Source organism: Sturnus vulgaris, chromosome 6, assembly GCF_052056855.1.
Source record: "Sturnus vulgaris isolate bStuVul1 chromosome 6, bStuVul1.hap1, whole genome shotgun sequence".
Taxonomy (NCBI): domain Eukaryota; kingdom Metazoa; phylum Chordata; class Aves; order Passeriformes; family Sturnidae; genus Sturnus; species Sturnus vulgaris.
The window spans coordinates 37,770,002-37,793,189 of NC_142248.1; the positions used below are offsets into that span (position 1 = coordinate 37,770,002).

The following is a 23,188-nucleotide window of genomic DNA, read 5'->3' on the forward strand; positions in this document are numbered from 1 at the left end:
TAAGGAGCAGTAGGAATCTCTTCAGAACCGTGAAACAGCCAGCAAGCTGTGTTTATTTTCAAGATGATTATGTGTAAGTCCTAAATGAGCTGGTATCTGTAGGTCATATAGAACCTCTGTAACAAAAAAATGCCTAGAGCAGAAGTGGGATGAAAGATTGCTAGAGCACAAGTTCTCGGTTTTTGAACAGGTAGTTCTGTGACAGCAAATGGAGGGGAAGGAAGAGGAAGTACGGGGCAGGGGCTTCAGACTGGCTTTAATGAATGTTCCTTAAACTATGTAGTTTACATTGATAGTACTGGTTTAATGAGGAAGAGATGAGAGTGTGAGATGACTGAAGTAGCTGTACTATTACCAAATTATCCTTTACATAGGATAGTTTACTTCAGCATGTGAAGAATTCTTTGAAACTAAGAAAAATTATCCAGGTATTTGAAGATTAATGACATCTTCAAATTGAGAACCAGATAAAATGTCTCTGTAAACAGCAACACAGCAAATAATCTTCCATTGAAAACCTTGGTCAAGTGTATAGATACAAAAACGATAGAAAATATGGACAAGGAATCACTAAACTTTATGAACTCTGCCAGGTTGCCCGTGTGTGGTTATTTTTCTGTACAGCTGTATTTTGACCAGAACAGGATTCAGTTTAGTCAGCATTTGGCTTCTAGGGGTGGCTGTAAGAAAAGTGCCTAGGGAGTATTAATATCACAGATAATGTAAGCTTTCCTTACCCCAGCTCCCTTCCTCCCTCTGACAGTTAAGACGATCAGGATGTCCCAGCAGAAGTGTGTTCTTCTGTTCATGCTCCAGTGAACCTTTCTTCATGTACCGTTTCTCCCCTTAAATCCACTTGCACACTTGGTTCTGTAACATCTTTTCCAAGTTGTTCCACTGGGCACTATCACTGTGCACTTCATGAAAGGGCAGCTTCTTTTTGTTTTTTTTAAATGGTTTCTAAGTTTTTGTAGTAGAAAAGACAGTAGAAGCCAGTAGATTCTAGACCTCCATCATGTTCCCCCATGTTGCCTTCTACAGGTTGTTCTTTATGTAGAAAGGTTATCATACTCTGGTCATCCAGTTTGTTCTTCTGAAATGTTTTGTAATTCTTGTACCCTCCTTGTAATAAAGCACTAGAACTCCACCTATGTTAATGGTGTCAGCAAACAAAACATTATGCAGTGGACTTAGTTTGCCTGTTTCGGAACACACTGCAGTACAGCATGGAGTAATAGGTTCTGTGAAGCAGTGAAAGCTGAACTTCAGAACCCTTTTATAACTCTTACAAAATTACAAATACAGTCACCTACAAATAAACACAGCTTCTTCCTGTCTTGGATGCATTGTATAAAGTGCTCTTCTCTGCTCCCTATCTGGGTGCAATTGAGTGAATTTTTCCCTCTCTGTGCAGGCGATGGGACGCATCTTTGTGGGACTTTGCCAAGTGGGTGCGTGGGGCTGCTTTGATGAGTTCAACAGACTGGAGGAGCGAATGCTCTCTGCAGTTTCACAGCAAGTTCAGTGCATCCAGGAGGCCTTGCGAGAGCATTCCAACCCCAACTATGACAAGAGTATGTAATTCTTCCCTAACATCCTTCATGCTGTTTTGTTGCTTAGCTACATTTCTTGCAAATAATGCAAGGATGAAGCTACTTTATGTTAAAACTTAAATATTTGATGTAACTTTCAGCTAGTAGAAATTTATATTGTTTGAGTTGCAGTACTGGAGAACCTGCTGTCCATTCCTGTAGGAAACTAAAATAGAATAATATATGACTTCAGTTCTCAGAGTGATGGATCACTGACTCACGTATAACTAAATGCACTCACTCTCTTTTCAGCTGCAACACCCATTACCTGTGAGCTGCTGAACAAACAAGTCAAAGTGAGCCCTGACATGGCTATCTTCATCACCATGAATCCTGGCTATGCAGGCAGATCTAATCTGCCTGACAATTTGAAGAAGCTGTTCCGTAGCTTGGCAATGACAAAACCAGACCGTCAGTTGATTGCACAGGTCATGCTGTACTCCCAAGGTTTCCGTACTGCTGAAGTTCTTGCCAATAAGATAGTACCATTCTTCAAGTGAGTAACAAGTTTGGCTCCAGTCAGTAACAATAGAACTTACTGTTCAAAAGCTGTAATATCTTTGCAACTCACTAAGCATGTTGTGCAGCAATCATTTCAAGCAATAGTTTCAAGTAAAGAATGGCATTTATTGAGTGTTATGTTGGTTCGTACTGAGAATTAAATTGTATTTTGTCTCTTTTGCTTCTTAGGCTTTGTGATGAACAGCTGTCCTCCCAAAGTCACTATGATTTTGGCCTGAGAGCACTGAAGAGTGTGCTGGTTAGTGCAGGTAATGTGAAGAGGGAGAGGATTCAGAAGATAAAGCGGGAGAAGGAAGAGCGTGGTGAAGTTGTTGATGAGGGAGAAATCGCTGAGAACTTGCCAGAGCAAGAGGTAACGTGTGCAAAGTTCTTTACTTCTGTGATGGAGGATGCACACTAAACAAAGAAAGAAACCCTACAGTGTTTACCATTTTGTATTAAGTCATGTGAACAAAATAATATTAGTTACCCAAGATAATTTGATAGCTTAAAAGTACTAAGTTAAACATGACTTCTAAGTCCCTGAAACAGTCATAGTGACAAACTCATTCATACGAGGTGGTACATCCATGACACTTATTGCTGTCTCAGCAATTAATGCCAAAAGCATAATGAAGAGACATAAGAAAGATTTGTATAAATTGAAAATCAATAGGAAATCATTGGGTAGTTCCAAAGTTGAAACCACATCAATGATTGTTATGACTAAAAAAAAAAACTACCCTGGTCTGGTACTTAATTAGTAAAGTAGTTAGAGAAGTATTTCTTGTCAAACACGTTTGGTAAAGTGAACTTAACAAAAAAATCTTAAATGAAATGTGACTGTCTCTCTGCAGATCCTGATCCAAAGTGTATGTGAAACTATGGTACCAAAATTGGTTGCAGAAGACATTCCACTGCTGTTCAGTCTCCTTTCTGATGTATTTCCTGGAGTACAGTATCACCGTGGAGAAATGACAGCCTTGAGAGAGGAACTTAAGAAAGTGTGTCAGGAAATGTACCTTACCTATGGTGATGGAGAAGAAGTTGGTGGCATGTGGGTTGAAAAGGTAAAATATAAAACTGAAAATGTGGAATTAAAGTTTATATATAAGACTGAATTTCCTTTTATATTATGAAAAGTCAAGAGCTTTTAAATTTTTCTTGTCTTAAACAAACAATACCTAAAAGCTTAGATTAACTGCTGAGGTTAATTAGTACATTATTTCTTGTGGCACAGGTTCTTCAGCTGTATCAGATTACACAAATAAATCATGGTTTGATGATGGTTGGTCCCTCTGGAAGTGGAAAGAGCATGGCCTGGAGAGTACTTCTTAAGGCCCTTGAACGGTTAGAGGGTGTGGAAGGTGTTGCTCACATTATAGATCCAAAAGCAATCAGCAAAGATCACCTTTATGGCACTTTGGATCCAAATACCAGGGAATGGACAGATGGCTTGTTTACACATGTCCTGAGAAAGTAAGTCTTTAATGGCACAAATACAAAATGGCTGGTACATTTGTGCCTAGGATAATCTCACCTTAAGTCTTAATTCTCTCTTAAGTCTCTCACCTGAGTCTTAATTCTGTACTTCAATGAATATTTCCTTTAATGTAGAATCATAGACAATGTGAGAGGTGAACTACAAAAACGCCAGTGGATTATCTTTGATGGTGATGTGGACCCTGAATGGGTTGAGAACTTGAACTCTGTTCTGGATGACAACAAACTTCTAACTCTGCCAAATGGAGAACGTCTCAGCCTCCCACCAAATGTAATGTTATTTTTTTACATTGTGTTTATGTGTTGTATATAAGCTTGTTGGTTTAATTTAATGTCTGTTAACTAATGTTGTGCCTCTTTCTCATTACAAGCAAAGTAATACTGAGTTCAGATTGTGGTTTGCTGGAGTAAAGGGTTTTTGAGGAAACATTTCATGTTATGCTTACTCAGACCCTGTAAGACAAAATGTGAACCGTATAAGTCAAATGTCAATAATATGTCAAATATATAAATAAATATAAGTAAATATGTAAATAATATATAAGTAAATGTCAATAATGATTAACTTTAGGACAGTATAGTGCTGATGTTGATTATTCAGAGTCTAAATGCAAATTTGCATATTTTTAAAGGTCTCTATTTTTTCAGGGAAAGGGGTTTTGTATTGTTTTGATCTTGGTTGGTTTTTTTTACTCCTAAGTGTTGTTTAAAATTTCTATTTTTCAGGTGCGAATCATGTTCGAAGTACAGGATCTGAAATATGCCACTTTGGCTACTGTGTCAAGGTGTGGTATGGTCTGGTTCAGTGAGGATGTTCTCAGTACAGACATGATATTCAATAACTTCCTAGCCAGACTGAGAAGCATTCCTCTGGATGAAGGTGAGGAGGAAGCTCAGCGCAGGCGAAAGGGCAAAGAAGATGAAGGAGAAGAAGCAGCATCTCCAATGTTGCAGGTATAACTTAGATTACATTATGGGATAACGTAATAAAAATGCTTGTATCACAGATACACCATATGTAGAATTTATGACAGCCTATCATAGAAAAGCTGACTTCCTCTTTACATATTTTTTCTTTCTTTTTCTCTTTTTTTTTTTAATATGAAGCATTTCAAACCCTAAACAAAATCTTGTCTTTGTGCCTGGTAGCCAAATGAGAAGCAAATGCTTAGAGCAGTGTTTGTCTCCCCCAACAGATTCAGAGAGATGCTGCAACAATAATGCAGCCATATTTCACCTCCAATGGCCTGGTAACCAAGGCACTTGAGCACGCTTTCAAGCTGGAGCACATCATGGACCTCACCCGCCTGCGCTGCCTCGGCTCTCTGTTCTCCATGTTGCACCAGGCTTGCCGCAATGTGGCCCAGTACAACGCCAACCATCCAGACTTCCCAATGCAGATAGACCAGCTGGAGCGTTACATCCAGGTTAGTGCACTCTGCTGCTAAGTGACTCCTGTGTTTGCCTAGATGGGAGTTACTCATTGAGCTTCGTTCCATTACTCTAAAACCAATAGCTGCTGCTGTTGTTTCTTACAGAGGTACCTGGTCTATGCCATACTGTGGTCTCTTTCTGGAGACAGTCGTTTGAAAATGAGAGCAGAGCTGGGAGAATATATTAGGAGAATCACCACTGTGCCACTGCCAACTGCACCCAACATACCTATAATTGACTATGAGGTAAACATTTCTTGTGCTAGAAATGTTGCTCTTTCATTTTCTTAAAAGCTTGCTTTAGATTTTGGAGGCAAACCTGGAGAATAAACTGCTAGACTCTTTTAAATTTTACAGTTTTACACTTCAGCAAACAAGCTGCTTGTTTAAATAAACACATCAAATTTAATGTCACCTAAAAAAATAAATTTTACTAAGGTTGAGCTGGATTCCTGTTCTAAATTGTCTAATCATGTTTTTTTGTTTCTAGGTGTCCATTACAGGTGAATGGGTGCCATGGCAATCCAAAGTTCCTCAAATTGAAGTTGAAACACACAAAGTTGCAGCTCCTGATGTTGTAGTGCCAACCCTAGATACAGTTCGCCATGAAGCATTGCTGTACACTTGGCTGGCAGAACACAAACCTCTGGTGCTCTGTGGCCCACCAGGGTCTGGAAAGACCATGACCCTCTTCAGTGCTCTCAGAGCTCTGCCTGACATGGAGGTACACAAGAGAGTTGTGTGTGTGTGTGTGTACAGATAGATGTGTGAATTACAGAGTAGTAGCAATCTTCTTAAGATTAAAGATAGCATAGAATTTATTTCCTAGCCAGAATTCAGTGATAGCTTCACCTCAGTCAGTCATGTGTACATATAGCAAAAAATAAAAATCATGTTGAAAATACAAATTCATTTCTCAAGCTCCTTATCCTAAAGCTGCTTTCTTTCTTTGCCACTTCAGAGGAGCATTCCTGCGTTCAATATTTTAAAACCTGTGCAGATGTTTAAGAGTAGCTCCCATTCTTCTGTGTATTTAGGTGGAGTGACAGTTACATGAGGCTGTGATGTTCAAAATAAGGGTTGGGCAGGAAGCATTGCTGCATGGTAAATGGAGAAAGGAGTATCTAGGCTGTATATGGCTATATATATGTGGTAATATACCTGTAATGTGAATGGTGTATGTAATTCCATAGTGAACAGCCAAACATACCTGTTTTCAGGACTCCTGATACATTCTCAGTCCTTGGTGTATTTTAATTTTTTTTTCACTATTCTCTTTTTAAGGTGGTTGGACTCAACTTTTCAAGTGCTACTACTCCAGAACTGCTATTGAAAACTTTTGATCACTACTGTGAATACAGGCGTACCCCTAATGGAGTGGTGCTGGCTCCTGTGCAGTTAGGAAAGTGGCTGGTGCTGTTCTGTGATGAAATCAACTTGCCAGATATGGATAAATATGGCACACAGAGAGTCATATCCTTCATTAGACAGGTTTGTTTTTCTTCATAATCAACCGTATCACAACAGCTACTTACAGCAAAACAAAATGTTCCACTGATTTGATTTTATTTTTATGGTTTTGTTCCAGATGGTGGAACATGGAGGATTCTATCGTACATCTGACCAGACATGGGTGAAACTGGAGAGAATTCAGTTTGTTGGTGCATGTAATCCACCTACTGATCCTGGAAGAAAACCTCTGTCACATAGGTAATGTGTCTAGTAAATTCTCGATAACAATGGATTACGAGTCAAAACTGAAGTGTTGATTATGTAATCTGTTCTTAATACACTTGTTTAACAACAGCTGTGCTGAAATTGTGTTCCTTGCTTTTGCACTGTCTGCTGCTTGGTTCTTACCGTGACAGCCCAGCAGTGGACTCAGTGTTAGGTGTTGAATCACCTGTCTGAAACACTTGAGAACGAGAGCAATCTAATCAACTACAATTGCTGATGATGATTTTGAATCAAGCAGTTATTTAATTTTGGCGAAAGATAACAAAGAGAATGCAGATAGTAATTTTACTTTCTATACTGTGTAATACGTTAATCTTTCAGATTTTTACGACATGTTCCTGTGGTTTATGTGGACTATCCTGGACCAGCTTCACTTACTCAGATATATGGAACATTCAATCGTGCAATGCTGAGACTGATCCCATCACTTCGCACATATGCAGAACCTCTCACTGCTGCTATGGTAGAATTCTACACAATGTCTCAGGTAACTTGTTTAAGTGCAACTCCAAACTCCAATTTGAAGGCTTTCTTCAATGCTGATTCATTTAACATGTGTTGTTAGCCTTTCACATGGATAGTATGTGTACAAGAACTCAACTAATTACTTGAGTTCTGGCAAAAATGTCTGAATTATGCTGTCAGGGTAGTATCTTGCAATGCCAAGGCCTGTAAAAAATATGGTGCAACTTCAAGATAAAGTAACTAATTAAGTTTAAATTTTTAGGAGAGATTCACTCAAGACACGCAGCCACACTACATCTACTCACCTCGTGAAATGACTCGGTGGGTGAGAGGTATATTTGAAGCATTAAGACCACTAGAAACCTTACCAGTTGAAGGCCTTATCAGGATTTGGGCCCACGAAGCCTTACGTCTCTTCCAGGACAGGTAAAAAATTCATGAGCTGGGTAAGCAAAGCCATAAAAAGTTGCCTACTCCTTTCCAACTTTCATTAGAACATCAGACTAAAATGTGCTTTATGTTAAATACCTGGATTACCAATAAAAATATTTCCTTTCACTCCAGCTTGATTCTTGGGAGTTGTATCTGTAAAGCAGAAGTATAATTGTCATGGGGCTGCCATGTGGTGTGATTATATCCTGTACTCACTCACTCGCTTCTTCATCCAGACTTGTGGAAGATGAGGAGAGACGCTGGACTGATGAGAACATTGACATGGTTGCTCTGAAACACTTCCCCAACATTGACAAAGAAAAGGCTATGAGCAGACCTATCTTGTACAGCAACTGGCTGTCAAAGGCAAGTTAAAATTTAAAAAAAAGTAAACCCCAAAATTAAATAGGTTAGATGCAACTGAGTGATGCTGCTCTTACGACTGTGTTAAAGTGATAATCAGTGCCCATCATGGTGTTAAATTATTTCCAAGAAATTTTTATTATGATTATCTGAAATGAACAAAGTTAATAGCTGTTATGCCAGGGATGCTGTTGTAAGCACTACCGTGGAATGTAAAGGCAATATCAAATAATATTTCTCAAGAACAGTGTGGCACTACCCAGGTGACAGTTATTCCTTGTGGAATCTCTTGGATATGGCAGTGACCCTTAAGCAATATGATATTGCACATTTTCTGGTCACCTGTTTCTTACAATCTGAAGTGATCCATCTGGGGAGCCTGTACAAATCCTGGTGAGTTTAGGCAAAAGTCCCACCTAGCTTGCTACCCATCTCTGAGCAATAGTAAGTGAACTAGGAAAGGGTATTTAAGCTGGGGAAGAGAGTAAGTCTGTAGTGCTACTCCCCAGTCTCTTTGGTAGCTGGCAGCACGGGCTCAGCCTATGGTAGGTTCAGTAGACACAGTGTTCAAACCCCGTGCTGCTACCTGTGGCACTCTGGGCAGTGGACTTGTTCCTGTGCAAGTTAAATGAATACAATATTCTTAAGCTTTTGTAGAGGATTGCTACTGTTAGTATTCTAGTAGTTCTGCTTTGGTGTACTCATAAATTTACTCCTAAGAAAATTCCCTTAATCTTAACTTCCATACTGTATTGACTGGTTCTTTTAGGATTATATTCCAGTGGATCAGGAAGAATTGAGAGACTATGTGAAAGCTAGGCTTAAAGTCTTTTATGAAGAAGAACTTGATGTACCACTTGTCCTGTTCAATGAAGTCTTGGATCATGTGTTAAGAATTGACCGGTAAGTTCAGATTTCCATTGCTGCTCATATTAGCAGTATTTAGAGTTGCTCTAAACCAAAATAACCTCAGTACAGAGTAAGAATGGAGCATGGTCTCATTGTTGTCTACAGAAAATTACTGCCAGCCTCCAAACAGCAGGATCCTATCTGGAAAGGTGTGTCAGTTTTGGTACTAACTTAAAGCTTAGGTGTTCTAGGAAAAGTTTCAGTAAGTTGCTAACACTTATCAATCACACTTGGTTGTGTTCTTTTTCAGAATCTTCCGTCAGCCACAGGGCCACTTGCTGCTAATTGGAGTCAGTGGAGCAGGGAAAACAACTCTGTCAAGATTTGTTGCCTGGATGAACGGTTTGAGTGTCTACCAAATCAAGGTTGGTGTGCTAAGTTTAACTTGTAAGTCAAAACTCCCACTTATGTATTGACCCCAAAATCCCATTAAAAGTTAAATCAAAATGTCAATGACCAATGTTAACTCTTACCAGGTTCACAGAAAATACACAGGTGAAGATTTTGATGAAGACCTTAGGACAGTATTGAGACGCTCTGGCTGTAAAAATGAAAAAATAGCTTTTATTATGGATGAGTCAAACGTCTTGGATTCTGGATTCCTGGAGAGAATGAACACTCTCCTAGCCAATGGAGAGGTAAGTAGATTTTAGATAAATATTTTTTTGCACCTTTTTACAACCATAAACTGCAACAAAACTATCTTTTCAATTAGGTTCCTGGTCTCTTTGAAGGAGATGAATATGCTACCCTCATGACTCAGTGTAAAGAAGGGGCACAGAAGGAAGGTTTAATGTTAGATTCACATGAAGAACTCTACAAATGGTTCACCAGCCAAGTTATTCGGAATCTCCATGTAGTGTTCACTATGAATCCATCTTCTGAAGGCCTGAAGGATAGGGCAGCTACCTCTCCTGCACTTTTCAACAGGTAATTGCTGCATATTCCAACATATTTTACAGATACCATTAAAACAGTACTTTGGGGAAGTCTTCACAAATGCTTTGTATTTCAGATGTGTCTTAAACTGGTTTGGAGACTGGTCAACTGAGGCACTGTACCAAGTTGGCAAAGAGTTCACAAGCAAGATGGATCTTGAGAAACCAAATTACATTGTGCCTGATTACATGCCAGTTGTGTATGATAAGCTGCCACAGCCACCATCGCACAGAGAGGCTATTGTTAACAGCTGTGTGTTTGTCCATCAGACTCTTCACCAGGTATGTTACTACACCACTTAACTTACACTTACCTCTAGGCCATGGCATCATTCACCAGTTTCCTGAACACTATGATTCTTGGCATCCAAATAAATTTTAAAGCAGTGCATACTCTACAACACTTTGTTCCCTAAAGGCTAATGCTCGGCTGGCAAAACGAGGAGGCAGAACCATGGCAATCACACCACGCCACTATTTGGACTTCATCAACCATTATGCTAACTTGTTCAATGAGAAACGAAGTGAACTGGAGGAACAGCAAATGCATTTGAATGTTGGTCTTAGAAAAATCAAGGAAACAGTTGATCAGGTATGTATTTTTAAAACTTTGCCCTCTATAGATCTGGGGTGAGTAAATAAATCTCAATGCTCAATACAAATTCTCTCTTCCATCTTACAATCGACCTTAGGTGGAGGAATTGCGGCGTGACCTAAGAATAAAGAGTCAGGAGTTGGAAGTGAAAAATGCAGCAGCCAATGACAAGTTGAAGAAGATGGTGAAAGATCAACAGGAAGCTGAGAAGAAAAAGGTAAAAAAATTTTGTTAAATCTCTGTGCATAGCAACTATTTTATTTACAAAACAGAGCCTACAGAGCAAGTACTGGAAGAATTTCAACTTCTAAAAAGCAGTATTTTATCTGTGAAATTTCTTCATAGGTTATGAGCCAGGAGATTCAGGAACAGCTGCACAAGCAGCAAGAGGTCATTGCAGACAAGCAGATGAGTGTGAAAGAAGATCTTGACAAGGTGGAGCCTGCTGTCATTGAAGCTCAGAATGGTATGTTAGCACCTCAAAAGATCACACTGTGGTCTTGGATCTAAAACTGGTCTATGGGAATGTGGTTTCTTGTGATCTGGATTGGTCCTGTCTAATGAAAGTGTAGGTTTTTAGCATGGGGCTGAACAGAGTTGAAAAAATCCCTTCTTTTAAATTCACATTCTTTGAGCTGTGATTTTTTTGCCTTTTTTTTTTTTTTCTCTCTCTCTGTGTAGTAGTACCAGTTTGATTCTTGACACTCCTTCTATGGCTGGTGGCTTAATTTCTGGTAGACCAGCTGTAGAAAGAGCAGTGATGCCTTGCAGCTGAACAGACAGCATACAGTCAAGCTGTCCATTCATTAAACTGGGTAGACAAATCACTGGTTTGAGTGAATAATTTTTAGGCAGCAGAGTAAGTTTCCTGAGCTCATTTGTCAAGTTGACATTCATGGACGTGTGTCTTGTAAAGCAGTTACTCAATAGTATCTGCTTCTCTAATAACCTCATATTCCTTTTTAGAAGTTTGAAGTATTTGTACAAATCCAGGATACTCTACTGGATACTTTGCTAACTATATGTTTTCTTCCCAATCAACACTTCGTCTTTCTGGCACTGGTTAGCTGTGAAGTCAATAAAGAAGCAGCACTTGGTAGAGGTCCGCTCCATGGCTAATCCTCCTGCAGCAGTGAAGTTGGCACTGGAGTCCATCTGCCTGCTGTTGGGTGAAAGCACCACTGACTGGAAACAAATACGTTCCATCATCATGAGAGAGAACTTCATTCCAACCATTGTTAACTTCTCTGCTGAGGAAATCAGGTAAAATGCGAGATATTTATGTGAACAAACCATTTACAAAGAACAGAGTCTTAACTGGACTTTCTTGGGTGTAATTGCTTTGGTAGCACTTGACTTCTTTTGACACTAGCTTATTGCACATGGTGAACAGACAGATGGTACAGGAATAGGCTGGTGGAGCCAAGGTGTATCATGAAAATTGGGGCAAAGCAGGTGCTTGTTGTGTGACTTAATGGCATGATTGCAAAGCAGTGTGTTGGTGTCCAAAGCCATATTGTCAGTTGAAAGTGGCTTTGCAGCAATAACAGACCAGGCTGCTGAGGACTTTATGTAGCTTAGGAGGTCAGCTTCCTAGCTGGCTCTGAATGTGAGCAGAAGGTCAGACTAGAGACATCTGAATTCCCTTCCAACTTCAGTTTTTTTAGAGCGGAGTTGAGCAGTTTGTGAATGACTAATCTTAAAATATTGATATTTTTTTATCACCTGTAAGCTGTAATTTCTGAAATAACATATTGAACATCCCAACTACTGCTCAGCAAAAATGACAGGAAATGTTTCTTGTCAGCTGTGGAAGGCAGGCTAGACAAAGGGATACTGAGCACCTGTGTGCTGACATACAGTGTACTCATGCTATCCGTAAAAATTTTCCTGTTGCAGTGATGCCATCCGAGAGAAGATGAAGAAAAACTACCTGTCAAATCCAAGTTACAACTATGAAATTGTAAACAGAGCATCACTGGCCTGTGGACCTATGGTGAAATGGGCAATTGCGCAGGTAAAGTCAGCTTGATGAAGCAAAGGCAAGGTGAAAAGAGTGAGCCAGAAGGCACATAGCAATGTCTAAAGGTCCTGAATTTACCTCTGTTCAGCTAAGTATTGCAAGCTGTTTTGCTTCAAAGAAAAGGGATGAATGGTGTGGATGAATGCTCATGGGATATATAGTGCCATGTCAGAGAACCATTGGCCAGTCGTGATAAGCCTCTGCACTGAAAAGCTTTAGGTTTACAGTGAACACTGGTGGATACTTTCTGTAGGTGATGTCATTCTACAGGACAAGACAATTCTCCACTGGAAAATGAAATGCAGTCCTCTTTATGAGACTGCGTTTGTCTTGCCTCAGAGTAGGATACACTCAAGGCAGACTTTTAAGTTTCCTAAAGGAATAGTCTTTGGGAATCTTGCCCCCAGAGTGAGATACCCAAGAATGATTTTACTTGCCTGTTGGTGTTCCAATACAGCAAAATACTTGGCTCGTTAAAACTGTTCCTGCTTGGAATGGCATGATCTGGAGAGATTATTTAACTTGAATCTTGCCAACAGGCCCTGTCCTAATTGTTTTGTGGCTTAGCTTTATTCATTTCAATGGTAAGAAGGGCAGATTAGCAAAGTACTGGCATGGGCACTCCATTGAATATTTATGTAAAACAATACTGTGCACTTTTTAATGGGGTCTGAACCTTTTGAATGACTTGGTAAATATACAGAGCAGTACAAGGATCTTGCAAAAAGCAGTTTCTTATATTTCTGTGCTTAGTTTAAATCAGAGTCCTAGGGACTGATAATACTAAGTTTCTCTTAAGTAGTTATTAAATTTACACAGGTCAGAAGTACATAAATTTGAAAATATGCAGTTGATAGTACATACCTGAATGCTGTTTCCTGGTAACATGTCATTTTAGAAAGTGTAAAGATTCTATTTACAATTTGCAGCTGAACTATGCTGATATGTTGAAAAGAGTGGAACCTCTACGCAATGAACTGCAGAAGCTGGAGGATGATGCCAAAGATAACCAACAGAAAGCAAATGAAGTGGAGCAGATGATTCGTGATCTTGAGGCCAGTATTGCCCGTTACAAAGAAGAATATGCAGTACTGATTTCAGAGGCTCAAGCTATTAAGGCAGACTTGGCTGCTGTAGAAGCAAAAGTAAGACTTCATATATCAATAATTTTTCATTCTTTGATCTTTGACAGTCCAAATTAGAGTCGTTCTTCGAATTTGAGAGTGGACTTGGTTGCTTTCCCTGTGCAATGTATTTGAACTGTTTAATCTCTGGGTGTCATGAGTCTTCTCAAGAAACCTGTCTGGGGTTAGAGAAATAACAACTCATTTTGCTACTTGATTAACAAGACAGTTCTCATAAGGTTTAAAATATGTAGAAAGCCTTTGAAAACAGGCATGGATGTGGAATTGTAGTATCTTAACGGGACTTCAAGAAGGGGAGTGTGGATTTCTCTGTATACTTGATCTCATTAGTATGTTGCTACTGTACTAGTACTTAGCACTTTTAAGTTCCTCGAGGTACCAGTTAGAATCAACTTTAAAAATTAGCACTGAAAAAAACCCAAATTTAATCTCATCCAGAGCTTTTAAATTTACCTTGGGCCTTGAGTCAGAATTTAAGTGTTCTGAGAGACTTGTTATATAAGAACATTTCATCATCTAAAGAATCTACTTCACTTATTTCTAGGTAAACCGTAGCACAGCTCTTCTGAAGAGTCTTTCTGCTGAACGTGAAAGATGGGAGAAGACAAGTGAGACTTTTAAAAACCAGATGTCCACAATTGCAGGAGACTGTTTACTTTCGGGAGCTTTTATTGCCTATGCTGGCTACTTTGATCAGCAGATGCGTCAGAATCTGTTCACTACATGGTCTCACCATTTGCAGCAAGCAAATATCCAGGTAAAGATACAGTCATGATAAGTTAACCATAAATTGATTTACTGCAGGAGTTCAGCTGTAGGATTGCTAGGTAAAGAATGGAGCTGTTGGAAAGCTGTTGCAGTTTTGTAGAGCTGCATTTACTTAAAATATCTTCACCAGCTGGTTGGAGAATGTCAGGTTAAACATGAACTCTTTGCTTGCTGCAGTTCCGCACAGACATCGCAAGGACCGAGTACCTTTCCAACGCCGATGAGCGGCTGCGCTGGCAAGCAAGTTCTCTGCCTGCAGATGACCTGTGCACGGAGAATGCCATCATGCTCAAGCGCTTTAACAGGTACTTCATTCTAAGATGTGACGTTTTTAAGCAGCTTTCTCACAGCAGGCAGAGTTTGCACCTGTTGAATCACAGTAGCTCCTTCAAAGCACTGTTTCACTGGGGTGTGAACCTCTAATGTTCATAAAAGCTTCTCAAACCTGTAAACATAAAAACTCATTCACCTTTCCTTGCCTTTTTTGTTATGCTTAGCAGTTATAGTAAGTTTGCTTGAACTGTTTTCTTATTTGAGCTATTTTGTTGCCCAAATACAAACTTACCTTTCAAAGCTGAAGTGAGTCATTGAACCTTCTGCAACTTAGTGAAGGAGTAAACAGGGTTTTAGAGTTGAGACTAATAATGCAATATAAATTCATAAAACTGCTTAGACACTGTCTGCAGTCAAAACCTAAAAAATGAAAATGTTTTATTATTAACCTAAGGTATCCATTGATCATCGATCCCTCTGGGCAAGCTACAGAGTTTATCATGAATGAATATAAAGACCGTAAGATAACTCGTACAAGCTTCTTGGATGATGCTTTCAGGAAGAACTTGGAAAGTGCCTTGAGATTTGGTAACCCACTTCTAGTTCAGGTTAGTGGCATGATCATATAGAAGCTATTTAAATTCATGTATTCTGTCCTGTGTATTAGAAAAGTTTACAATTGTTCTCTTAGTGACATGCAAGCAACTTTATTTTCAATTTACAATTTAACAAGGAAACTAGTACATGTGATGTTAGTCTTGAGAAGAATTAGCTACAAAATCAAAAGAAGGTATTTCCTTTTCCACCATTTCAAGATCAAATTGTTTGATTTTGAAATGATCTTTCCATACTATAAAATTGCTTGCAACCTGTCTATCTGTTTCTTTGTTTTCGTGTGCTTTTTCTAGCCATAGATAATGGCAACTAATTTGGTTAGTTACCTAGAATTAGATCTACTCTGAGTATTAGGGAGAAATTTCAGTAATATGAAGAAATAGGCAACTATAGGAATAATTGACTTTGACTTGAAATGGGTATATTTTTCACTTCTAAGTATGGAAATGGAAAAGATCATAGCTGTTGCTTGTATTGTTTAGAATAGGGCTTACATGCAGTAGAACTGATGAAATTCCAGCCACTAATAATACTTACCTTCTGTACCTGTATAGCCCAACTACATATCTAAAGTACAAATACCTTCTGAATGTGATCCCTCTTCCAAACCAACTGCCAATTGTTTGCATACCAGAATTTTAAGCCCCTATTGGATTGGGAGTTTTAGCTTGAGATGTTTGCAAACATCAGTCTTTAACACATCTGTCTTTCTAGGATGTGGAGAGCTACGATCCAGTTCTGAATCCTGTTCTGAATCGTGAAGTCCGAAGAACTGGAGGCAGAGTTCTGATTACTCTGGGAGACCAAGATATTGATTTGTCACCATCCTTCGTTATCTTCCTTTCCACCAGAGATCCAACAGTAAGTAAAATCAAAAGCTGTCCTGTTTGAAGAAATGGCACGTGAACAGAGCTGAGAAAATTATTTTCATGTTTCCTGTGACAGGTTGAATTCCCACCAGACCTCTGCTCTCGTGTTACATTTGTGAACTTCACAGTAACTCGCAGCAGCTTGCAGAGCCAGTGTCTGAATGAAGTCCTGAAAGCTGAAAGACCAGATGTTGATGAAAAACGCTCTGATCTCCTCAAGCTTCAGGGTATGTTTACCAAAATGAACTTCCTCCTGTTCTAAAAGAATACAGTGGGTTTTCTCTAGAAGTATGCAGTGAAATGTCTTCATACTCTTTTTCAGGATGCCCAATGGCAAAGTCACAGAAGTCACGTAATTCTTTAATATATCAGTACAATGTGACTCTTTTTCTTTTAAGGTGAATTTCAGCTGCGCTTACGTCAGCTGGAAAAATCCCTTCTACAAGCACTTAATGAAGTGAAGGGACGTATCCTGGATGATGACACCATCATTACTACGCTTGAGAACCTGAAGAAGGAAGCAGCAGAGGTCACCAGAAAAGTAGAAGAGACTGATATTGTCATGCAAGAAGTAGAGACTGTTTCTCAGCAGTACTTGCCTCTTTCTACGGCTTGCAGCAGTATCTACTTTACTATGGAGTCACTGAAACAGGTAGGTTGAGTTCTTCCTGTCAGGAGCTTTGAGTGTTTACTGGTTAAATAGGCACTGCCCAATATTGCAGTTTGGTAGGCATACTCTGTTGGTTATCAAACAGCAGGATTGTGGAGAGAAAAAATAAACTCTCTTCTCTTTCAGATACATTTCCTGTACCAATACTCCCTCCAGTTTTTCTTGGACATCTATCACAATGTCTTGTATGAGAACCCAAATCTAAAGGGAATTACAGACCATACTCATCGTCTCTCAATCATCACAAAGGATCTCTTTCAGGTTCAGTTTTTTAATTAATAAATGTAATTCTTCAGTAATTTTTGAAGGGTCAGAGTTCAAAGCTTCTTACACTAGTACTCTGTTTTGTTCCTAGGTGGCCTTCAATCGAGTGGCACGTGGCATGCTGCACCAGGATCACATAACGTTTGCCATGTTGTTGGCCCGGATCAAACTGAAAGGCACTATTGGGTAAATGTTTGTCTTCTTGCTTCACTTCAGTTGAATAATGGAGGGCTGTTTTGAAGGCATCTAGCTAAAGTCTTCTTTTCCCTTAAATTAGGGAGCCTACATATGATGCAGAATTCCAGCACTTCTTGAGAGGGAAGGAGATTGTACTAAACACTGCATCTCTCCCCAAAATCAATGGTTTGACTGTAGAGCAAACAGAGGCAATGATGAGGTTGAGCTGCCTTCCTGCATTTAAGGACCTTGTTTCAAAAGTTCAGGCTGATGAGGTAAGTGCTCGCTAGGGTCTGTCTCTCCACTGAACTATCTTATTAAGCTTCTCAGGTGTCTGCTTGAAAAGCTTCATGCTTTATAAGTAAGTTCTCCTGCTGTGGAAAGGGAAGTCCTAAAGATTAACTAGTTGTCGTTGTGGAAATGAATGTTCTTACTTCTTTTGTAACCCAGCTGTGAAACTTGTAAAGACCAGCACTGTTCATCATCCAGAAACAGTTTTACCATTCATATGACTTTGTGGTTGACCAGCTTTGGTTCCCTGTGGCACTGTGTATCTTTTCTCCCTCACTATTGTGTGATAATTGTGCAGTAGAGGGGAGCAGCCCCAGCCATACATGACTTCATTATGGCGGGCTCTGGGACATGCCTATGTGGAATCAATTTGGATAGTACTCAGCTACTGAACACTGCACCTTCTCATGACTGAAATGTTCAAAGAGTAAAACATCTTTGTCTTGACTGTGAAACTGTATGTCACACATTATTTCCATGTCTTAAATAGTACCTGTTTGGTTTGCCCTGCCTAATTTTTATATGAGAAGTTGAATTCTCTTTACGACAGATAATTTTTCTCAAACTGTTCAGTCCGGGGTAAAATAACATACAGCTTGGTCTGGGACTTGATAGACATCTGTAGAATCAAGGGTGCTGGAGGCTATCAGTGAAATGATTTGGCACATCTGAAGATAGGATAATAGACAAAGTGTAATCTGAGTTTTACATGTCCTTGCTGTAGGTTTCTGATACCTTGAAACTCAACTTCAGGTTTTTTGCATATTTTTTTTCAATGCAGCAATTCTGTATCTGGCTGGATAGCAGTTCCCCAGAACAGACTGTACCATACCTTTGGACTGAAGAAAAACCTGCAAGTAAGTGAAGGTGCACTGTAGTCCCTATCAGTCGTACTGTACTGATCTAAGCAGTTACTGTGATTTTAAGAGCAATTCTAATGTAGAATTTAATTTTGGACCTTAATGGTTGAGAAAAAGATAAATTTGGGATTGTATAAGAACCTTAAGTCTAGTGGGTTTGCTTCTGGGTTGTTTTGGGGTTTTCTGGGAGGTTTGTTTGTTTTCACTGGGGTTTTTTAAACCAAACTGTTCTAAACTGTAGTTACTACACTTGGTTGCTGCACCTTAACCTGTGATCTGGTCTTCTACTGGGGATGAAATGTAATTCTGCAATCTCATTAGACTGCATAATAGTTTGGATTAAACTTAGTCATTGCCAGTCTGGAAATAGCTTAACACTCTAAAAAGCTCCAAGACACAGATTTTCTATGGACAGGGCTGGTCTAGTAGACTTTTAGACCTGCAGTTGTACCTAAGCATGAAGTCTTACCTCTTGCTACATTAGTTGTCAGTGATAATTTTTTAAGAGTGAGAGCTTGAGGATAACTGTTGTCCTTCAGTTCCTCCCCCATCTGAAAGGTAACTTTAGGAAGTGTTTGCTGTCCTTGATCATTCCGGGCTCATTCCTGTAGCTTCTAAATTAAGGATTCTACGTTCATATTTGCTAGCTGCTTATTAAAGCTGCTGGACCATTAACTGAAGCAGCTCTAGGTTATGTACCCTATCCATGCTAGTCAAGTGTATATGACTTCAAAGTCTAGCAGAAGAGCAGATTATTTAGTGAGTGAGAACATGTGAAAAGATCTGTTGTCCCTGGAAATTACAATCACTCATGTCAATAATTCTAGCCTGTAGATTTTGTAAACCAGCTGAAGCTGATGATTTTTTTATCGTTATCAAATTGAAAACAGAATATAAGCATTTCATTAAAATGTTGCATCAGATCTTCCAAAAGGATAATTAACTTTCTAAATATGTAGTTTTCAGAACAAGATGGGGAGAAATTGAATGGAGAATTGAAGAGAGGATGTGTATGACATGTGTCCATCTAATCCTGTCTCCTTTCCAGCTCCCATTGGACAGGCCATTCATCGCCTGCTTCTGATCCAGGCCTTCCGTCCAGATCGTTTGTTGGCCATGGCACATACCTTTGTGTCAACAAATCTTGGAGAGTCTTTCATGTCCATTATGGAGCAGCCTTTAGATCTGACACACATTGTGGATACAGAGGTAAGATACTTGTTTTTGAAATGCCTAGTGCCACCTTGCATGAGTTCCACAGTGAGTTAAGCTATCTAATTTCTTCTACTTACCCTTCTGTGGTATGAGGAGTGGACTGTTTTTCTTTTTTTAAAGTAAAACTAAGAGTAACATAGTGATTTTAGTTGTACAGAGGAAAGAAACACTGAGCTTACTTTATTCTCATATTTATCTAGTGATTGATTCATATTCTTTTCAATTTCTTGGAGCACAGGTGAAACCGAATACCCCTGTGCTGATGTGTTCAGTGCCTGGTTATGATGCCAGTGGTCATGTTGAAGACCTTGCAGCTGAGCAGAACACGCAGATAACTTCTATTGCTATTGGTAAGAGCATACCTTATTTCAACATCTAAGCGTAAATGAAAATGTTAGCAGTAAGAGATTTAGCAACCCTTCTGTTTTTTAGGTTCTGCTGAAGGATTTAACCAAGCAGATAAAGCAATAAACACAGCAGTGAAATCTGGAAGGTAAGTTGTATTTAATTTTCAGCTAGAATACTGCCTAGTAGAAAGATAAAAGGGGGAAGCTATCTATTGGTTAAAAAGAGGTAAAACTGTGAGTAAAACAAAAAGGTAGGCCTGTCTCTTGAATCTAAATTTAGGATAGCAAGCACATCTGTTTACATCTTGTGTTTAAATATTTTCAGGAGAAGTAGGTTGTGCCTGCAAAACAAGAAAGTTAACCCATTTATAGTACATAGTGACTGATTCTGTGTAGAAGGCAAGTTTAAAAGAGGGAGGAAAATTTGTAGCATTGATATGTTCTGTTACTCTTTGTGATGATCACAGCCAGGATCCATAAACTGTTCACCAAAAAGCACTTGTTCTGTTTCAAAAATTCACAGATGGGTAATGTTGAAGAACGTTCACCTGGCACCTGGCTGGCTCATGCAACTGGAAAAGAAACTACATTCCCTGCAACCTCATGCTTGCTTTAGACTCTTCCTTACCATGGAGATTAATCCAAAGGTAACACTGATGTAAAATTTGATTTTCTGGCAGAGTAACTGGCTTGCAGATCTAAGAGTTCCCCCCCACCCAGGGAAGGTTCTCTCATGACTGCCTTTCTGTAGTAAAGAAGAAGGAAAATACATGCCTGTCAGGGCAGTTATTAGCCTTGCTTTCTGATAACGGAATTGTAGCTGTAAACTTCATACTGTTCTTTTTACTGATTCCCCTAACCTCCAAAAGAAAGGTATTACTTCATGTGCTCACCATGAGGTTTTGAAACTAATGCAAATTGTGCTGGGATTTAATTTAGTGAAGGCTAAAGCAGCTGAATTTGAGCTTATTGATCTTCTCTAGGTGCCAGTGAATTTGTTACGTGCCGGACGAATCTTCGTGTTTGAGCCTCCTCCTGGTGTAAAGGCAAACATGCTGAGGACCTTCAGTAGCATTCCAGTTTCTAGGATGTGCAAGGTGAGCTGTGGTTTGTCTTGATGAAACTAAATGGCAGAACGTGTTTATTGAAATCTTACCTTAGATGATAAAACCTCAGATACTAAGATGTACCTGAAGTGTTTTTTCTCTCCTCACCCAAGTAAAGTAGTAGTTGCTTTTTCTGTTGGTAGAATGTATTCAGTTTCAGTAGCAATCCAGCATTAAGTCTGATACTTTGTAGTCTTTTAGCAGGCTTTGGTTTTATCAGTTCACTTGAGTAACAGTTTGTTTGGTTTTGTGTTGTTCTTTTTCTCACTACTTCTAGTCTCCAAATGAGCGTGCTCGCTTGTATTTCCTCCTTGCCTGGTTCCATGCCATTATCCAAGAGCGCCTGCGCTATGCTCCCCTGGGTTGGTCCAAGAAGTACGAGTTTGGAGAGTCTGACCTGAGATCTGCCTGTGACACAGTGGATACCTGGCTGGATGATACAGCAAAGGCAAGTAGTGTTGTGTACTTAGGCACAGGTAACAGATTACTTTGGATCTTCACTGAAACAGTCTGTTCTGGAAAAATTAAGGAAGTTAAATGAGTAGGCACAAAAAAATCTGTCGGCAATTCAACAATTGTTTCCTGCTAATTACAGGGTCGCCAAAACATTTCCCCTGATAAGATCCCCTGGTCTGCACTGAAGACACTGATGGCCCAGTCTATCTATGGAGGTCGTATCGATAATGAATTTGATCAACGTTTGTTAAACACTTTCTTGGAACGTCTGTTCACTACCTTAAGTTTTGACAGTGAATTCAAACTGGCTTGCAAGGTTGATGGACACAAGGATATTCAGATGCCAGATGGAATCAGGTATCATTCTTTCCTTATCCTGATCTCTTATGTACAACTCTTTTTTTTTATTAGAAAACTGCACACAAAGAGAAACAACAAACCAAGCACATAACCTGTATTTCTGTGCTGTGTAAACATCTGCCTCAGGCAAAGCATTACCTTGGCATTCTAGCAGAGGAAACCCTTTAATGAATATTAAAACTCTGACTTGCAGGCGTGAAGAGTTTGTCCAGTGGGTTGAGATGCTCCCAGATACACAAACACCATCATGGCTGGGACTGCCGAATAATGCAGAGAAAGTTCTTCTCACCACACAAGGTAAATCCAGAACTTCAGCAATGTCTACCCTAGATTACCAGGCCACCAGTATAGCTAAAAAGCAAAACAGAAATAAAAATTTTGCTAAAGAGTTGCTAGCTTTCTCCTTCTCCCTCAATATAATTGGCTTTTGAGTAATCCAAAAACTGACCAGGAGCCTGTGAATCAAAAAAGCCAGTTACATTTAATCTTCCAGATGGCAAGCTCCTATCTTGATTCTGAAAAGCTTTATTGTAAGCTTCTGGAGCCACCTACAGCTGAGCAGTTCTGAATCTTAGGTCTAGACTAGGAATAATGGAATGTCCTGGTTCTTGCATGTAGTGGGATGTTTTAATCTCGATGCCACTGCTTCTCTAACAGCAAATCTTCTGTTTTAGGCATAGATATGATCAGTAAAATGCTGAAAATGCAGATGCTGGAGGATGAGGATGATCTGGCTTACGCAGAAACTGAGAAGAAGACAAGAACTGATTCTACATCAGATGGACGCCCAGCCTGGATGAGAACACTGCATACCACAGCCTCTAACTGGCTTCACCTTATCCCACAAACTCTAAACCATCTGAAGCGGACTGTGGAAAACATTAAAGTAAGAATTATGTTTTATTTAATGTGGGCATAGGAAAAGCACAAGTTCAGGTGCATTGTGAGTTGCAAGTACCAATTACACTGCTGAGGGATCAGTGGAACCTGCACTGATGCTGATTTTGAGTGCCATAGCCATATAATCACCTGTGCTGGGTTTCTTGAAATGCTCCTAAATATCTTTTGGGTAGTATTTGAAGAAATTCAATGGCAAACAGTCTAGCCAGGCAGTCTGCATTAATTGTTCCTAATTGTTCTTAACTGTAACTTCTACTTGCTTGTCCAAGGGAGAGGAGATTCTTGGTTATGAAACAGTTTCTGCAGTCACTTTCTGCACCACAGGCTGTGTCTTTGTATTCAATGCTTGTAGTCACAGTGTCACTGCTCCATCCACCCAGA

At 39.5% G+C, this 23,188-nt stretch overlaps 1 protein-coding gene across 1 annotated transcript in view; it reads left to right on the forward strand.

Annotated features, from left to right (window-relative positions):
• The window catches only part of DYNC1H1 (dynein cytoplasmic 1 heavy chain 1), a 44,821-nt gene that overhangs the window by 18,792 nt on the left and 2,841 nt on the right, over positions 1–23,188 (forward strand). The window contains exons 29-73 of the mRNA XM_014871954.2: positions 1,415–1,574; positions 1,845–2,088; positions 2,283–2,466; positions 2,951–3,163; positions 3,334–3,572; positions 3,711–3,867; positions 4,323–4,550; positions 4,793–5,023; positions 5,135–5,275; positions 5,520–5,753; positions 6,314–6,520; positions 6,618–6,739; positions 7,088–7,253; positions 7,494–7,657; positions 7,900–8,029; positions 8,796–8,929; positions 9,186–9,300; positions 9,412–9,573; positions 9,651–9,865; positions 9,951–10,155; positions 10,292–10,465; positions 10,566–10,685; positions 10,814–10,934; positions 11,536–11,731; positions 12,368–12,485; positions 13,421–13,636; positions 14,181–14,393; positions 14,582–14,709; positions 15,132–15,285; positions 16,007–16,153; positions 16,238–16,388; positions 16,560–16,813; positions 16,958–17,092; positions 17,187–17,281; positions 17,373–17,547; positions 18,345–18,420; positions 19,472–19,632; positions 19,877–19,988; positions 20,071–20,131; positions 20,509–20,632; positions 20,969–21,082; positions 21,369–21,539; positions 21,687–21,904; positions 22,101–22,204; positions 22,582–22,793. Of these exons, the coding sequence (XP_014727440.1) occupies positions 1,415–1,574; positions 1,845–2,088; positions 2,283–2,466; positions 2,951–3,163; positions 3,334–3,572; positions 3,711–3,867; positions 4,323–4,550; positions 4,793–5,023; positions 5,135–5,275; positions 5,520–5,753; positions 6,314–6,520; positions 6,618–6,739; positions 7,088–7,253; positions 7,494–7,657; positions 7,900–8,029; positions 8,796–8,929; positions 9,186–9,300; positions 9,412–9,573; positions 9,651–9,865; positions 9,951–10,155; positions 10,292–10,465; positions 10,566–10,685; positions 10,814–10,934; positions 11,536–11,731; positions 12,368–12,485; positions 13,421–13,636; positions 14,181–14,393; positions 14,582–14,709; positions 15,132–15,285; positions 16,007–16,153; positions 16,238–16,388; positions 16,560–16,813; positions 16,958–17,092; positions 17,187–17,281; positions 17,373–17,547; positions 18,345–18,420; positions 19,472–19,632; positions 19,877–19,988; positions 20,071–20,131; positions 20,509–20,632; positions 20,969–21,082; positions 21,369–21,539; positions 21,687–21,904; positions 22,101–22,204; positions 22,582–22,793 (7,401 nt within the window). The remainder of the gene's footprint in view (positions 1–1,414; positions 1,575–1,844; positions 2,089–2,282; positions 2,467–2,950; positions 3,164–3,333; positions 3,573–3,710; positions 3,868–4,322; positions 4,551–4,792; positions 5,024–5,134; positions 5,276–5,519; positions 5,754–6,313; positions 6,521–6,617; positions 6,740–7,087; positions 7,254–7,493; positions 7,658–7,899; positions 8,030–8,795; positions 8,930–9,185; positions 9,301–9,411; positions 9,574–9,650; positions 9,866–9,950; positions 10,156–10,291; positions 10,466–10,565; positions 10,686–10,813; positions 10,935–11,535; positions 11,732–12,367; positions 12,486–13,420; positions 13,637–14,180; positions 14,394–14,581; positions 14,710–15,131; positions 15,286–16,006; positions 16,154–16,237; positions 16,389–16,559; positions 16,814–16,957; positions 17,093–17,186; positions 17,282–17,372; positions 17,548–18,344; positions 18,421–19,471; positions 19,633–19,876; positions 19,989–20,070; positions 20,132–20,508; positions 20,633–20,968; positions 21,083–21,368; positions 21,540–21,686; positions 21,905–22,100; positions 22,205–22,581; positions 22,794–23,188) is intronic.